The 18,069-nt window shown below is 52.2% G+C and overlaps 1 protein-coding gene across 1 annotated transcript in view; it reads right to left on the reverse strand.

Annotated features, from left to right (window-relative positions):
• Window positions 1–3,552: 3,552 nt before the first annotated feature.
• Window positions 3,553–18,069, reverse strand: part of Adgrv1 (adhesion G protein-coupled receptor V1) — a gene marked incomplete in the record, with an annotated part of 436,569 nt that continues 422,052 nt past the window's right edge. The window contains 3 exon segments of the mRNA XM_013512957.1: window positions 3,553–3,792; window positions 9,509–9,686; window positions 12,453–12,644. Of these exon segments, the coding sequence (XP_013368411.1) occupies window positions 3,674–3,792; window positions 9,509–9,686; window positions 12,453–12,644 (489 nt within the window).

Raw genomic sequence — 18,069 nt, forward strand, 5'->3', positions numbered from 1 at the left:
GCCCGGAGCCTGAGGTTCACAGGCGAGGTGATCTCCCCTAGATCTCCGTGGCGACAGGCTCTGGGGCGCGCTGCCTACGCATTGCCCACTGCACTGTTTTGATAGTTCTTTTTCCTTCGGATGAGCAGATGACAGCTCCTCGTCTTAGTGCAAATGATCATTAAAATCCTTACTTACAGTAATAAGTAAAACTTAATTTTGCTCTGAAATCTCTCTCTCTCTCTCTTTTTTTTTTTTTTTGTCTTTTCGAGACAGGGTCTCCCTGCGCAGTTCAGGCTGGGCTTGAGCTCACTTGGTAACCTAGGATGGTCTCGAACTCTCAACGATCCTCCTGCCTCAGCCTCCCGAGTGCTGGGATTACAGGTATGCACCACCGCGCCGGGCTTTAACTTTGCTTTGGACTGAGTTCCTACACGAAGCCCCAGGAGGCCAGAACAAAGCGCAGGCCCTGGTGTTCAGCGCCGCGCATCAGTGAGCGTGTGGCACACACCCGTGACCCCGGCACTCGGGAGGCTGAGGCAGGCGGATCGTTGTGAGTGAGTCCGAGGCCCGCCTGGGCGACACGGTGACTTTAAAGCCGGCCTGAACTGCGTAGCTAGACTGTCTCAAAACACAGAAAAGCGGAAATGTCTCATTTCTCCAGGGTGTCACTGAGCAGCCGCGGGCCTGTGCGCCCTAAGGTGAGCACGAGCTTCGGGAGCTGGCTCCGAGCACCCAGGCCGATCACAGCTGGCGAGCCCGGTCTGCTGTGCCCAGCGCCCGGGACCCTTCTGCCGAAGCGCGGGCCGCACCCCGGGCGCCGCTGTTCCCCAGGACCTGCCGAGCGGACGCTCCTAGCAACGCCCTGGCCGAGGTGTGGAGCGGGGTCCTGCGGCCACAGACCAGCACCCGAGCCACTGCCGGGGACCCCTCCCTGGGGACACGGGCGGGAGAGGCCGCCTGCGCGCGATGGTTTCCTACAGCAGCGGGCACTTGCTCGTTTCATAAACGTTTTCTCTTGCTGCGGTCGTCGCTTGTATGGGGTTAAGTTGGGGCCGGGAGACGTGGTGTGAACGGAGCCCTCGCCCCATGGGTCTCCCGGGCAGGACCCGCGAAGCGTTCCCGCCCGGCACAGCGCGCCCCTGCCCGCGCGGGGACAGGCGGCCCCTCGGGGCGCAGGGGCCAGCAGTCCTCAGACCGTCCAGAGCCCTGCGGAGGAGGGGCAGGCGGGCCTTTGGGTACTTTCCCAAAATGCAACTAAAAAAAAAAAAAAAAAAAAACCGCAACCAAACAGTTTCTTTCCAGTTCACAGTATCTATTGTAAGCTACGGATCCTATTTTCTTGTTCAATTTCTCACACTAGTGAGACAGTACAATGTTTGCACATATTGATTTATTTCACGTACGAGTATGGTCTCTGGTTGCATCCACTGAGCTATAAAAGTCTCCTGTTTATCCTTCTTTATGGCTGAGTAGTACTCTATTATATAAAAAAGTCCACATTTTTTCCATCCATCACTTGGTTGATGTTGATTAACTACTAGGAAGACAACAATATGCATTGTAGCAACTATTGCAACTGCCCTACTAACCTGATTTGAAACTCAGTTTCATTGTTTATCTTTTTTCTCTTTAAAAAACAAACTGCAACTGCGAAGGCAGATATCGGAAGGGAAGAGCCAGTCCTGATTGGCGGTGGCGCCCGAGTGCAGAGGGCAGAGGAGCCGTTGGGGATGGGCCGGGGCAGCTCCGTCTGGGTCTGGTGAGACTTCATGTTCCAGAGCGCATACTGAGATTCTGTGACCCGCACCCCAGCCCCAGATGCAGTGAAATCCACTAACGGTTTCTAATGCTTACGTTTCAAAATGTTCACTTTCCATTTTCTGTATCCTAACGGATGTCCCCGGGGGCTCCTACCTCCTGGTGACCCAAAGACAGCTTTTTTTTGAGACAGGGTCTCGCTATGCAGTTCAGCCTGCCCTTGAGCTCATTTTGTAGCCCAGGCTGGTCTCAAACTCACAGCAGTCCTCCTGTCTCAGCCTCCTGAGTGCTGGGATTACAGGTGTGTGCCACCACACCCGGCAACACAGAGAAAGCTAACTTGGCACTTAAAGGAAGTGTCACGGTTCGTGTCTGGATGTCCCCCCAAAGCCTCATGCAGTCATAGGGGCAGGTTCTAGTTTGTGATTGATTCACGGTCCAGTGCTGGGATTATGGGTGTGAGTGCCTCACCCGCTGTGGGCGGGCAGCCTGCATGCAATATAAGGGAGGGGAAGAGGCTTGTGGGCTGCTCCTCCCTTTTTGCTCTGGTTGCTTTTGCTGTCTTCTGCTGCCATGAAGAGTTGCCCTCTGCCATGTGCCGCTCTGCCTTGGAGCCAGCCGAGTATGGACTGAAACCTCACAGACTGTGAAAACCTTTCCCTCTTTAATTTTGGGTGCCAGGTATTTTGTCTCAGCAATGAGAGAAGAGAAAAGTAACCAAGACAGAGGGTAAAGCCAATCTCACTACCATGATCTCAATTTTCTTCTTTTGGCTTTTGGAGACAGGGTCTCGCTCTGCACTGTAGGTTGGCCTTGAGCTCACTATGTAACCCAGGCTGCCTTGGTCACAAGCCGCCTTGCCTTTCCTAAGAAGTAAAGCCACCATCGGCCATGACAGAGTATGCTGAGGCTTTAATCATGGTCCGTGGGGACTTACAGACAGACCTTACAGACCAAATATTGCCCTCACATGCTTTTTCAGTCTGTATTTTTTCTTGATGACAGTGATATTCTCAAAGAGACTTGCAAATTCCAAAAGAAAAGGTCCACAGCCGCCCTGGGGCGGCCTCGCTCTGTTCCCCATGACCCTCCAGGGCCTCGAGAACGAAGCCACTACACACACAGCATTTGTTGAGCACCAGCTCTGCCATCTCCTCCAGACAGAGACCAGCACCCCGCTGAGAGTCCGCCTCACCACAGACTCTGTACCCCGCCAGCCCAGGCGTGCGTAAGTGTTGAGGAGAGTTACTGTTCACCAGGGGGGAATACTTTCTGGAAAGCCAGCAGTCCCCTAATTCTATAATGAGCGGAAAAATACACTGTTGCTGAAGACTCTGCCAGGCACAGGGTCACCAACAGATCAGGATTTTATGCTGCTTTTTCTTTGGGTTTTTGAGATGGTCTCATTGCACAGATCAGGCTGACCTTGAGCTCACTGTGTAGCCCAGGCTGGCCTCCAACTTGCAGCGATCCTCCTGCCTCAGCCTCCCCAGTGCTGGGATTACGCCCAAGGGCCATCACACCTGGTCATAATTTTATGGCTTTTCAGGAATTAAATTTCGTCTTCTAGCTGCGTGCAGTCTTGGGTCCAGATCGTTTATATCAAGGAAAGAAGGCATGTGCGTGGTGCTCCGCCTCATCTAGGCACTCTTCCCCTTTTGTTTACAAACATTTTTTTTTTTTTTTTCCCCCCCTCCGGTACCAGGAACCGAACTCACGACCTTGCGCTTGCCAGGCAGGCGCTTTGCCGCTGAGCTAAATCCCCAGCCCCCAAACATTTGTTTTTAAATAACGAGCCTGGATAACAGCAAGTGGGTCCTACCACTTTTATTGATCACTTTCATTAGACAAAGTTAGCCAAGTGGGACAACTGGGAAGCAGGAAGGTGCTGGAGCTCCGCGGGTCCGGGCGTGAGCTGCGCCCACGCGGCTGCTCAGAGGTGCGTGTCCGCGATGGGGATCCGCCGCAGCTCCACGATCTGAGACTCGCTCAGCGCGCCGCCCTCCTGGCTGCCCTGGCCCGACTCCGCGTCGCTCACGCTGAGGCCGGCGCCTGCGGGGACAGGAACAGCACAGAGAGTGACTCCTGGTCAGCTCCAGGAGCTGCACCGTGCACCTGCTGGGGCGGGGGGTTGGGGGGCGGGCGGGGGTGAAGCCAGGGTACAGGGAACGGCAGGCGCAGGACCCGGGACACACGTGACAGGGGTCCAGGGGAGAGGGGAGAGAGGTGGCGGTGGTGAAGCCCCTGCCAGCTCCCACCTGCCACACCGCAAGCAGGGACTAATGAAAATAAAAGAAGAATCAGGTTACAGCCAGCCCAAACATGTTTCCACTACACTAGTTAAAAAAAAAATACATATACAAATTAATACTACCAATGGCGGAACTACATTTTAAATTGACTTTAGTAGTTTCTAAAAGTAGAAATCAATTTCTGAAGACATAGATTTAGCTGGGTGTGATGGCTCATGTCTGTAATCCCAACACTTGGGAGGCTGAGGCAGGAGGATTTCTGTGAGTTTGAGGCCAGTCTGGGCTACACAGCAAGACCCTGTCTCCAAATAATAGCTAGAAGGAGCTGGCTTGGGCCAGCAGCAGCTTGAGGTGGGTGAGCTGGAGCTGAGGTCTCAGGGACAGAGCTGCCCCAAGGGGAAGAGCAGGGGACAGAGGACCCACGTGACCCCCAGGAGCAGCAGCCTCTACGCCTTGGCATTCACTCGCTTTGCAGAAAGTACTGAGATTTTACGGGTTTTTTTTTTTTTTGTCTGTTTTTGGAAATAGTCTCACTATGTAGCCCAGCCTGGCCTTGAACTCAGGTGACCCTCTTGCCTCAGCCTCCTGAGTGCTGGGATCACAGGTGTGCGCCACCACACCCACATAAAGACTGTGATTTTCTGAAAGGTATTTTTGTTTTATATTTTGAGCCAAAAATGTGAGAGGAATCCAGCAACAGTGACAACAGCCTCTCCTCCCCGGGATGGACAGTGGAGGCAGCTGCTAAGGAACTCTAGCACCAATGTCACCATCTTGGACGAAGGAGGAAACTCAAAGTCCAGTCCTTGAAGAAGACCCCCGCCAGGACATTGAAGCACGGGGGATGTAACAAGCTCGATAATGGTGCAGCCTGTGTCGGTCAGGTTTTCCTCATGGTGACAGAATACCTGAGGCAAGTAACTAAAAAGAGGAAAGGTTTATTTTGGCTTCTGGTTTCTAAAGTTTCCATCCAGGGTCGGCTGCTCCAAGGCTGAGACAGCACGGCAGAGGGGCGTGGTGAGGGGAGGGAGGCCTCTCCTGGCAACCGGGAAGCAGAGAGAGCCTGAGTCTCAGCAGCCCCCCAGCCACGGGCTCACCAATGGGTCCCCGCGTGGGTGAGGTCAGGGCCTCCAGGATCCAACCCCTTCTCAAAAGGGCGCAATGAGAAAGTGAGCACTTTAGCTCCAAAAGTGCCGGATCTCCTGCCCGCTCCCCGGGGGTGGGATTCTGTCCTTAAGTTCTCCTGGCTGTCCTCAGTAAAGGCGTCTGACCCAGTGCTCAAATGTCTCAGTGCTACTTCTGATTGAGAGTTGGTGAGGCTTAAGTCTGACTGGAAGGGCAAAGACAGTGGTGCCAATGACTATTAAAAGGGCTACTTAGTCCTTTTCTTGGAAATCCATCTGTCCATCCATCTATCCATCCCTGCATTCAACCTTCCACCCACCCACTCACACACCTATCCATCCATCCACATCCATCCATCCATCCATCCATCCAACCTCCCACCCACCTACCCCTACACACCTATCCATCCAGGTTTCCACCCACACACATCTATCCATCTGTCCATCCATCTATCTACCATCCATCCATCCAACATTCCACCTACCCACCCACCCACACCTCTCCATGCAGCCAGGCTTCCACCAACCCACACACACCTATCCATCTATCCATCCATCCATCCATCCATCCAACCTCCCAGGCACCCACCCACCCACACACCTATCCATCCATCCACATCCATTCAACTTTCCACCCACCCACCCACACACCTATCCATCCTTCCACATCCATCCATCCATCCATCCATCCAACCATCCAACCTCCCAGCCACTCACTCACACACCTATCCATCCATCCGATCTACCCATACACCTATCCATCTACCCATCCATCCACATCCATCCATCCAGCCAACCTCCCAGCCACCCACCCACACACCTATCCATCCATCCAACCTTCTACCCATACATCTATCCATCTATCCATCCATCCATCCATCCATCCACCATCCACCCATCCATCCAACCTCCCACCACCTACCCCCCCCCACTTATCCATCCATCCAGGTTTCCACCCACACACATCTATCCATCTATCATCCATCCATCCAACCTTCCACCCATCCCACCCACACACACCTCTCCACCATCTCCATGTGGTTTGGCTTCCACCAAACCACACACACCTATCCATCCATCCTTCCACCCACACACTCATCCATCTCTCCATCCATCCACCATCCAACCTTCCACTTCCCACACCTATTCATCCATCCATCCATCCATACATACATACAATCAACATTCCATCCATCTATCCATTCATCCATCCATCTATCCATCCTATGGGAGAAATATGAAGGGATGAAAAATAAATGAATTTCAAACACAAAATAGGATAAAATTCTATAGAGGATGTACAAATTTTAAGGGAAAACAGTATGATGTAAAATTTCCAACAAAAGAAAATTCTTTTGATATGTTTTCAAAATGAACAGCAGTAGGTATTATTATAGACAGCTAAGTTAGGTAGAAATATTCTGGGCAGCCAGGCAGGGCTGGGCCCTCCAGGGAGTCAGTGCAGAGGATGAGAACACAGCACAACCGTGGCTGGAGCACCTCCATTGAAGGCCAGGCCTCGGGATAAAATGGAATGGCTACGCCTGCACTCTGATTGGTGTCACCTGGTCCAATAAAGTCTCCAGGGTGGGGGACCAGGACCTCCTGACTCACCTCTTCCAAAAAAGGTCCTTGTTCTTTCCATGTACACGTGCTGTGTGACCTGCTTCCCCACTGGACCAACTTCACCTAAGCAGCGGTTCTTACAGTTGCATTGGTTGATCCTAGTTTCATCCCACACTGTGCCCACCTCGTGATTTTGCTCGATAAAACTTCCTCCAAGAAGTGGGCTTGCTGGTAACTCACTTAGGTCCCCTCCTGTCTCTCGGGAGCTGTCTCCCTCTCAATAAAATTTCCTGCTCTTAACCTCCGTTGTTCCTTAGAATTCATTCTTCGACTTCAGGGAACACAAACTCAGCGTATCAGACATCTAGCAGGTTGGAAGGTAGCTCTATTTCCCCTATGTCACTTGGAGGCCCTCTATCAATATCCAGTTGTTAAGGTCCTGAGACACCTTTAGCTTAATTTAAAAGAATATGAAATGTTTAGTGATAGTACTTATGATGCAAAACTGTAAATGTTTATTTAAATATATGCAAAGGGATCCCTAGTTTATAGAAGTTGTTTAGAGGTTCAGATGAGCCCACTTGGAAGACGAACCGCTCTCAGAACTTGACCTGGAGTGGCTAAGGAGACTTCAAGCTCAGGTAGTCTGCGGGCCACCCTGAGCAAGGATTTGGGGGACATGCGACAAACTGTGCTCGCGTCGAGGGGCAGCCAGTCTCTGCTCCAGATTTGAAGCGCTCCACTGCTGGACTTTTTTCCCAAAAACTCTGGATTTTCATGCGCTATCTCTACATTTTTAATATAGGGTTCAAAAACCTTGAAGTATTGGCTCACTGTGGCCTGCGGGTCAAGCGTAAATTATTCTGCAGGCAGAAGGGCACGCAGACCGCTTTTTCACTTGACCATACTCTCCGATGGAACGTGCAGGGGAGGGGATGCTTGGTTGTTACAGTCGCTTTTCTAAAAATACAGGGAACTCATGTCCTCGACTGCGATTTCAATCTTGGAAAGTATTTATTTCCTGGTGAGTTCAGGAAACACTAAGGAATGCTCAACTAAATCTGTAAGTAAGCAAGTCATTCCGCGCATTCCTCAGGCAAATGCATCTGGTACTTGTTCCATATATAACCAGGGATCTAATTGAATGATGCTTCAAGAATTCGCTTCGCGTTTCTGGTGTCACCGGACACTGCACGTCGTGCCGGGGACACCATCCGCGCTGAGCACGGTCTGTCGTCTGGAAGTCGGCTGCTGCCCCAGGGTTCTGTCCTGTGATCGCTCTCTCGGGGAAGCCCTCCTCGCTGTGACCTTGCTAGGGTTTCTCTGGGACGCTCTTCTAGTCACTCTTGGAGGCCGGGCTTTGCCACCTGGACGGACTGTGCGGTCTCACAGATGATCTCTTAGGAGGCGGGGTCTGACTGGAAAAGGCGTGACCTGGCATGGTTTATCCTCCCAGGTCTGATTGGAAGAGGTGACTGTGGGGGAGTGGCCTGACAGTTTAATCTCCCCAGGTGTGATTGGAACAGGCGACTGTGGGGGCGTGGCCTGACAGGGTTTATTCCCCCAGGTCCGGTTGGAAGAGGTGGCTGTGGGGGCGTGGCCTAGCCGGGTTTATTTCTCCCACCCTCCCCATCTGATTGGAAGAGGTGACTAGGGGGCGTGGCCTGAGTTTATTCTCCCCAGGTCTGATTGGAAGAGGCAGCTGTGGAGGCGGGGCCCGACAGGGTTTATTTCTCCCGCCCTCCCTGTCTGACTGGAAGAGGTGATTATGGGGTCATGGCCTGACAGGGTTTATTCCCCCCGGATCCGATTGGAAGAGGCAGCTCTGGAGGCAGGGCCTGGCAGGGTTTATCTCCTACCAGCTCCCCCTTGCCCTCTCCGCTTCCGGGCCACCCTGTGGTGAGCATCTTTGCCATGCCAGGCCTCTCTGCGGCACTGTTTCTTCTTGGAGCTGGCAGACTGGGCAGAAAGATGAGCCAAACCGGCCTCTTTCAGATGCAGCTGTTGGGGACTGTGTCACACAGCGACGAGCACAAGTCTTCAGCGTGCTGTGCTGTGTTTTCCGGTGTTTCCCTCCTTCTCCGCCCCCCTCTCCCCATCCCTTCTGCACCTCTTCTCGTCCCCTCTCCCAGACCAAGCTACAGGCAGGACCCCCACATGACGCATCCCGGGGCTGCTGCCCGAGTTCTGCCCTAAACATTCAGCGGCCACCAGGCCTGAGTGCAGCCTGAACCCCTACTTGCACTGTAGGCAAGCAGAAAAAGTTACTGTGCCCCAGAACCACTGCGACCAGGTGAGGCCTCTGCTGCGAAGCCTCCACGGTTCCCTGCACTCTCGCTGCAACAGCTGAACAGCATTTCTGTGTTATGCAAAACACCAGCCCAGCGTTCTGTTCCCCTAACACGACTACTTGAGTTCAGGGGAAACAGGTTGAAGTAAATGAGTGTCTTTGCTCTAGGAATTTTTTGTTTTTTGGACGCAGGGGCTTGCTATGTAGCCCAAGATGGCTTTGAACTACATAGTGAGACTGTCTCAAAAAAACCAAAAGGTCTTGCGGCAGGTCAGAGGCAAAATGACCTCCTGCTGAACCTGCCTCCAGAACATCTTGTGTTCTAGAAGGTACCCGGACAGAGATATTTATATATTTAGTCACAGTATGGCTTTTGCTTTCTTAAAAGTGAATTGTAAATTATTTTTAGGTTGTGTTCTATTTGGTGCCAAAAAACAAAATATCCGCGGGTCTGGTTGGGACTGGGCCCGGGTCGTGAGAACCAGGAGGTGCCAGAGGAGATTCCGCGGTTGGGTGGGAAGGAAAAGGGTACGCACCGGTCTTCAGCCCAAAGATCAAGTCGTCGAACTCCTGGGACTCCTCGTCGGCGATCAGCGAGCCCTGGCTGAAGCCGCCCGGGGAGGAGAAGGGCGCGCCGTTCTGCGGGCTGCTCTTCAGGTCAGGGCTGGCCTGGCTGGCTTGCCGGAAGGACGCGCGCTCCCAGTCCGGCAGCACCTTTGCGGGTGGGCACAGAGAGAGCGGAGACCGCAAGAGGATCCCGGGTTAGTAACTTACCCCTCCTTGCATCACCAAGACCCCGGGAAAGGCTACGGAGTTTTTAAAATCAAGAACTATTGTTTCAGGAAATAATCTCTCTCCTTTCACCAGTCTAGCCCGCTGATTTCTTTCTTTCTTTTTGTGGGGGAGGGGGGTACAGCGAATCAAACTCAGGACCTTGTGCTTGCCGGGCAGGCGCTTGTGCCACTGAGCTATATCCCCGGTCCTAGCCAGGTGATTTCCAAGTAACTTCTGTATTTGAATACCATGTGGATTTCTAGGCTGGCAACTACTCTTTCTTTTTTTTTTTTTTTGGTCTTTTTGAGATAAGGTTTCACTATGCAGTTCAGGCTGGCCTTCAACTCACTTTGTAGCCCAGGATGGCCTCAGAGTGGCAGGGATCCTCCTACCCCAGCCTCCTGAGTGCTGGGATTACAGGCGTGCACCACCACACCTGGCTTGAAACAACTAGCTTTTAATCCAATAAATACATTTTCGTTTTTTGACGAGATCGGGTGCGTTCAGGGTGGTATGGCTGTAGACCATTTTCGTTTTTGTATAATGTGCACAAAGGGAACCCTGTTAAAAAAAAAGTACTAGAGAAGAGGGCTCCTGGTTGTTAATCTAAAATGTTGTATTTTAAATAGAGTAGGAACCTGTAAGTACAAGGGGTAATCAAACTATATGGTGAATGTTTATTATATGTGAAGACTTTTTTGCAGTAGACACATCATCATTAATCTCTCTCAAAATCCTCCTCCTTGCTTGGAACACACTTTTCCCATCATTCTTGCTACTTTTTTCTCTGAGACAGGGTTTCCCTATGTTTTTAAGGCTGGCCTTGAACTTCCTATGTTGCCCAGGCTGGCCTGGGATTTGCAGTGATCCTCCTGCCTCAGCCTCTCAAGTGCTGGGATTCCAGGCATGCGCCACCACACCCGGCTCTTGTCACTTTCTGAAGCAGCTCTGGAAGTCCTCTGTCATGAAGGGCTTCACAAGTTTGGATAAAAAAATATGGTGATTTGCTGCTGCTGGGTGCCATCCAATGGAAAGGCAGGGCTGTGAAACACGGAGACCATCCTCACCCATCTTATTCACCAGATCTGACACTGCGGTTTCCAGCTCTCCCCCAGAGACAAAACCATCACAAAAGGAAAACATACTGGTTGGACTCAGCACATCAAGGCAGCCAGGACAGTGCAGCTAGACCCTCAGGAAAGAGGACTCCAGAGCTGCTGCAGAAGGTGGCAGGGACGACGGGATGAGGAGGCTCGAAGGGAGGGGAGGATTTTGACAGGGATTAATAGCAGGGTGTTTTTTTTTTTTTAATTGTAATAAGTTACTTTTAAATTTAACTTTCACTGTGTTTTTGATTACACCGCCAGTCATCTGCACACAAGAACAGCAGCCGAGCACATCTCAGGCTAGCAGAGACGGTCGGGGTGAGCAGGACGGCTGCCCCTTCGGGCCAGTGCCCTTGCGTGCGTCTCTGCGAGGGCCGCGTCATCCACACTCCGCAGGAGCTCAGCTGCGGCCGGCGCAGCGCAGGGGAGAGACTGACCAGCCGCAGGTGTGGCGACGCGGGGGACACGAAGGGCCACGGTGTCCCGGGAAATAAATCAGACACGAGCTTCAGTGTCACACGGTTTCTCTTTAGGAGAAGCCCAAAGTGTAAATGAATTAAAGAGCAAAATAAAAGATGGCTAGGGGGCTGGGGATTTAGCTCAGCGGCAAAGCGCCTGCCCGGCAAGCATAAGGTCGTGAGTTCGGTTCCCGGTACCAGAGAAAAACAAAATAAATAAATAAATAAAAGATGGCTAATAAGAAGTAGGGGGAGAGATTTGGGGAACAGAAAGGGAACCAAAGGATGAGGATGTGCAGGGAGAATGAGGGTGCACCGTGCCCGTGTGCCAGCTCCCAGCAGGAGTGCCTCACGGGGCACTGAGAACCTGTACTAGTAAAAACAAACACTGAAAGCACCGGTGATCCCAGCACTCAGGAGGCTGAGGCGGGAGGAGTGCCTTGAGTTTGAGGCCAGCCTGGGCTACATAGCAAGACCCTGTCTCAAATTGCCAAAAAAAAAAGGGGGGGGGCACATCTTTTATATTGCTTTTAAAAGGAAAAATCTAATCCAAAATCTTTTAAGAAAATACTGATTTCATCATAATGTATTTAATTAAACGTCAAAGATGACCACATGATGGCCTTGTTTAAGAAACATTCTCCCATGAATTAACAGGAAACAATGGTCTAATCCACGGAACTGAACCTAATCACGCACTGCAAATACTGATAAAAACAACATAAACTCGTGAAAAAATGGTAAGAAATCTGCTACCCCCCGAAAAGGACCACAGGGCAGAGGGTGCCAGTAGATAAAGGGGGTGAGAGTCACCTGGCATCACTCACCTAATCCTTCTTACCAGTTATGAGATAGAAGAGCTGGGGGGGGCAGGGAAGGGGGGAGGGGACAGGAGGGAGAGGTGGGGAGGAGAGGAGGAGGGGTGACGGAGAGGTCAGAAGGAGAGGGTGGGGGAGAGGGGAGGAGGGGGGAGGGAGAGGGGAGGTAGAAAGGGGAGGGGATGAGTGGGAGAGAGGCAGGGAGGGGGCAGAGGGGGAGGGAGAGATCAGAAAGGGAGGGGGAGAGGTAGGGGGAGAGGTGAGGGGGAGGAAGGGCGGGGGAGGGGCCGGGAAGGGAGCCGTGGGGCAGGGCGGCGGCCGCACCTCCTCCAGCGCGCCGATGAGGTTCTGCGTGGACTTGCTGACCTCCTCGCCCGCGGCCGGCAGCCCGCTCCCGGGCGTGCAGAAGGCCGCGCCGGGGCCCGGGTGGCCGTTCATCTCCACGGTGTAGCTGGCCTTCAGCGGGCAGCACGTCTGGTTGTGCAGAACGAAGTAGACCACGAACACGTAGAGGCCCTGCGGGCGGCCGGGAAGGCCGGTGAGGGCGCCGTGGGGACACGCCTCCCGGACACCTCGGGGCGGGGACACCCCTCCCGGACACCCCCTGGCGCTCCGCACTGTGCTCTGGGCCAGGCGCGGGCACCTGGCTCCTCGGCGCCGCCTGAAATCCCTGCACTGGGAGCCACCAGGACGCCAGGGTCACCCTGATCCAGAGGTGGGGGGGCGCCTGCCTCCCGCTCCAAACTAGACTTGAATTCCCCTTGCAGCCGGCTGGAGAAACAGGCAGCTCGCGCCTCTCGGCTCCACACATCCCACTTTTACATTTCCGATGAGAGTCCTCCCGGTACTCAAATTCTTAACAGTCGTCCACAGAAATAAAACCAAGTCTCGGCTAACCAAAGAATAAAAGCGCTTAACCTGAAGATTCTTCAGAGAGCATGAATAAGTATCTTCATTCTGTGAAACTCCCTCGAGTTCCTAGCGTTTCTAGGCACTCAGAAGCAAGCATACACTTGAGAGCCTCAAAAAATTCTCCTAGAAAATACACAGATGTGGTGGCGCATGCCTGAAATCCCTGCACTGGGAGGCTGAGGCAGGAGGAGTGCCAGGAGTTCAAGGCCAGCCTGGGCTACACAGTGAGATCCTGTCTCAGAAGGCCAAAAGAGAATCAGGGGAGGAGGTCATACACAGAGCCTACAGAATTGCAAATAACATTCTTATTCTTTTATTCTTATTCTTGTGGTACTGAAGATTAAACCCAGGGCTTTCACACTGAGCTATATCTCCAACCTTTAAGATTTTTTTTTTTTTTTTTTTTGAGACAAGGTCTTGCTAGCCATTAAGTTGCCTGGGATGGGCTCAAACTTGTGATACTCCTGCCTCAGCCTCCCACAGCGCTGGATTACAGGCAAGTGCCACTCTGCCTGGTTTACAAACAACTGTTACATGAATGCAGGAGAAGACAACCCACAAAGCGACTTGCTCCCAGCAGATCTCAGCTCCGTGTCTGGAACACTGCGATAACTTAACATTTGTCCCCATTCTACCAGGCGGGGCCCTTCCTAGATTGGTACCTAGATTTCATATTTAAAGATATGCCTTCAAATCAGTGGTGCACCTGCGAAGAATAAATATTTTTCAAAGAAACTGGTCCAATCACCATACCAAAATGAACAGAAACGTGTTTCCCTTCCTATTGGTCACAAGTTCACATTCGTATTCTCAGCCGTGTGGGCCGAGGGAATTGGATCCTCGTACAGGGGACATAGAGCCTCAGCAGAGAGAGACCTTCCTGATGACACACGCAGGCTTCCCACCCTTTCCTTGTGCACCGACTTTGTGCGTGGTGGTGGCTAATGACGGTGTCCACAGCAACACACTAAACAGGAAAGACCCAGGGGTTCAGGCTTGGGCTCAGCGCCCTGCGGGTTAGGTGAAGCTGCCTCCGTGCACCGGCGGCCGCCGGGCACCTTCTCCTGTCTGCTGTCACAGGGAGCCTTTGCGTCTTAGGACGGGGATGTCTGCTGAAAAGAACTCACGCATCAAAACAGCCTTTTTTTTTTTTTTTTTCCTGAAAAGCACAGACATATTCAGTAAGTAGCTGGAAGCTTCTAGCTGCGCCCCAGGAAACACACACACTGTGGAGACGGGAGGGAAAGAATGCCGAAGTGCAGACTGGACGACGTCTGCTTGTGGCAGCCCGGGCCGGGGGACACAGGAAAAGGGCCTGCGCCCGCCCTGGAGAATCCTGTCTGGCTTGCTGCTTTGGTTATTTTCTTGGTCCTCCTACTGCTGTCAGGAACCGCACTTACGGAAGTCTTTAGGTTGAATTTCGATGCACGGCAGCCCTCGGACCTGCTGTCTTTCTCTTGACTCGGGAATTTAATCTTGCTGCTCCCAGGTGGACCGTGACAGCCTGGGGGGCCAAAAATGCTCCTGGCATCGTGGACAGCCGAGAAGGCGCAGAGCCTGGGCTGCTGGCTCACTCCCAGCACACCTACCAAGCAGCGGTGGAAGGTGGTTCCGCCGGCTCTCATGCTCCTGAGAGCTCCTAGGTTCTGCAGGGCTCCACAACCCGTAGTCCTGGAGGTCTCCGGCTTCTGATCACTTTTCAAACCCAGGTTCTGCCTGAGACATCCCTGGGGACAAGTCACTTAGAGAAATGCATCACCCTTAAGGGGTTTTTTTGAGACAGGATCTTGCTATGCAGTTCAGGCCCCACATTCTAGATCCTCCTGCTTCAGCCTCCCGAGTGCTGGGACAGCACCCCTCCCATTGCCTTTTTGAAAGCAGAACCTGTAGAGCCAGCATTCAGCTCTCCTGCTTCCTCATGCCCTGAAGTCCACTCCATTCTCTGGGCAAAGAGGAGCCCTCAGAGCGGTGCCGAGATTATGGGGTGAAGAGGGACGGCCGGGTGCCCGGTACCTGGACAGAGGAGAGCGTTCCATGGCAAGTGAGTCAGATTGTACGCTGCTGGGGTCGGATGCTGTTTTCAGGTCTGCACAGGCTCTGAGCCGGAGGCCGGGTGCCTGCAGCGTGCAGGGTGGTGACGTAGGGAAGACACCGCCCAGCAGAGCCCGGCGGAGGGAGGACGCGAACCGGAAGGCACAGCGAGGGAGGCGGGACAGCAGCTGTCTGCGGTCAGACGCAAGCACGCTGCGGTGCCTGGGAGGAGAGGACTTCACCCTCGCTGTGCACGGGAGGAGAGGGACGGTGACCGACCGCACTGTCAGGGTGGCCGCTGATGCCAGGAGGCGACAGGAGAACTGCAGCGGGGAGGACGGGTGGATGTGCTGTGTGGGTGGGGACCTGGGTCCGGGACGGGAGTGTCCGACTCACTGCAGTCAGGGTTGGGTTTGATAGCTGGATGTTAACGCCTGGTGGGCATGTTTTCTACCCTGTGCGCTGGCATCAGAATTTTTTCTTATTTTTTGAGACACAGTTTTGGTATGTCGTTTAGGCTGGCCTTGAGCTCACTGTGCACCCCAGTCTGGCCTTGGACTCACAGAGATCTTCCTGCCTCAGCCTCCCCAGTTTTGGGATCACAGGTGTGTGCCACTGTTCACAGCAAGACTGCACAGCTCAGAGCTCAGTTCAAGTTTAAAGTACAAAGGGACCTGGGCGTCCCATCCGATGAGAAGTACTGAAAACGCTCAGTGTATCTCATGTTGCCTGTAATTCAAGACCAGTGTGGGTGCCCCTTGTAACTTTCAGGTCTGTCCTCACCAGGGTCCCTTCGGAGAGGCCCAGTTTTGGTCCCTGAGTTCTACCTGTCCCACGCGTTGTTGAAGGCTACCGGTCAGCTAGAGACACATCTTACACCAGACACAAAGGCTTAAACACCACAGGGTTCCTCTTACACAAGAAGCCCAAAGTATAAGTAAGTGAAAGAGCAAAAGAAAAGAAAGGTGAGAGGAAAGACGGAGACAGAGCTTTGCAAAGGGAAAGGGGACCGAGCAGTGGGGGGGGGGGGAAGCAGAGGACGAAGGAGATTGCAGATGTGATACCCACACATTCCAGCTCCCACGGGAGCGCGGTCCTTCTGTACTGCAGACGTGGGTTGGTAACACTACACAAAGGATGTATCTTTCATATTCCCTTTAAAAGGAAAAATCGACTCTAGTAAACTTGTAAGAAATTGCTGATTGCATGACAGCGTACTTAATTAAATACCAAATATGATCTGAACGATGGTCTTACTTTAGGACCATCCTCCCCGGAATCAGTTTAAAACAATGACCGAATCCACACAGCCTGTTACTGGAACACGGAGCGGACACCTTGAGCCCTGCTCTGCTGAAACACAGGTAGAACTGCGCCCTCGGGGATAGAAGTTGATCCCAGCCCGAGGGCAGCACTGGCCACCGGAGGTCTCCCCGGAGGATACACATTCCCCGAGGTATTACGCTGCTTGCAATCTTTGCATTTATAGATCTTAGATCATGGAGCATCTGAACAGAAATAAACACTAATCCCAGATATTAAGAAGCAGGCTCTGTACAGTGGAATTACTATTTGTTTTTATTTTCATAACCGATAAGAACTGGTGGCGTGGTTTGTTTTTGTAGGAACAAATCACTGAATATCTCCTTGTTGGGATTTTCTTATCGGTGAAGTAAGGACGCTAGGACGTGGCCAGCGATGCTTTATGGAATAACTGATTTGCTGGCAAATCTCTAAAAATCTACAGATAATTTAAAAAATTTAAAGGCAAACTACGTTCCTAGTTATTGTGGAAGGAAGACACAAAAGAAAACAGAGGGAAGCTAGAAATGTTTTAGAGCAAATCCGAACACTCAGAAGTAACCACTCAAAGTTGGAGAGGCGCTTTCTTGAAACTGCAGTTTCTGGAGCATTCCCCCGACCCACTCATTAGGCCGGGCCCTGGTTTCCTGTGTAAGCACTTTGCTGCAATCCGAGCTGCAGGGTGGGTTTGTATTGGGAAATCGCGGTGGAGGAAAACCTCAGATCCCAGTTTGCCTGACCGGCTGCTCCGCTTGGGATTCTGGGTTTCGGCTGCTGACTCAGCTTTTTACTACCGTGACTTCCTTTCGTGCCCCTGGTGAGGTGCTGCGTCATGTGGTGACTGGGGGCTGCTCACCCCGGGCCAGCCTCGCAGGCTGAGCTGCAGTTTCAGTTCCCTCCTCACCACCCTCTGTTCAGTCCTTGAGTGACTATGACAGGGGTTGCGTGTCCATCTGGAAGGGTGCCACGGCCACCGGGCAGGCAGAGGACACAGCCATTCTGCCCCTGGGGCTCCTGCCCACTCTCGTGTGTGACCGAGGCCCCAAGGCTCCGAGGTCTTCCTCTGCGGCTGACCCTGTCGGAAGGGGAGCTCAGGAAAGCAGGATGGCCCAGCAAGACCTTACCTGAGTTTTGCGATGCCCTCCCAAAAAGTTTTATCTTTTTTCAGCAGAATAATGTTAAGCCGGGCGTGGTGGCGCACACTTATAATCCCAGCACTCGGGAGGCTGAGGCAGAAGGATTGTTGCAAGTTTGAGACCAGCCTGGGCTACAAAGTGAGCTCAAGGCCAGCCCGAACTGCATAGTGAGACCCTGGCTCAAAGAGATAAAAAATTTTTAAAAAAGAGTAATGTTGAGCGCTACTCTCTAAAAATTTGTTTCTGTTACATAGATTCTGTGATGGAGATTTGCTAACTACTTCAAAGACCAAAACAAACCCAAGTTCAAAACATGGGTATTTAGAGTGTATCTTCTAGAGTACATCTACTCTTTAAGGCAATAGGGTGATCAATTTGTATAGCTGATAATCTAACAGAAAATCTAAAGAAGGACTTTGGTCTATTTTTTGCACTGAAAAGTTGTTCCTCTCTTGTAAAGAATGAGATTTAAAATCATTTATCTGGGAAATGAATTTCAGCTCTACTGGTTACTAATATTTTTATTGGTTTTTCTTTTTTCTTTCTTTCTTTTTCTTTTT

The sequence above is a fragment of the Chinchilla lanigera genome, unplaced genomic scaffold, assembly GCF_000276665.1.
Source record: "Chinchilla lanigera isolate Chin_1 unplaced genomic scaffold, ChiLan1.0 scaffold00017, whole genome shotgun sequence".
Classification (NCBI taxonomy): Eukaryota; Metazoa; Chordata; class Mammalia; order Rodentia; family Chinchillidae; genus Chinchilla; species Chinchilla lanigera.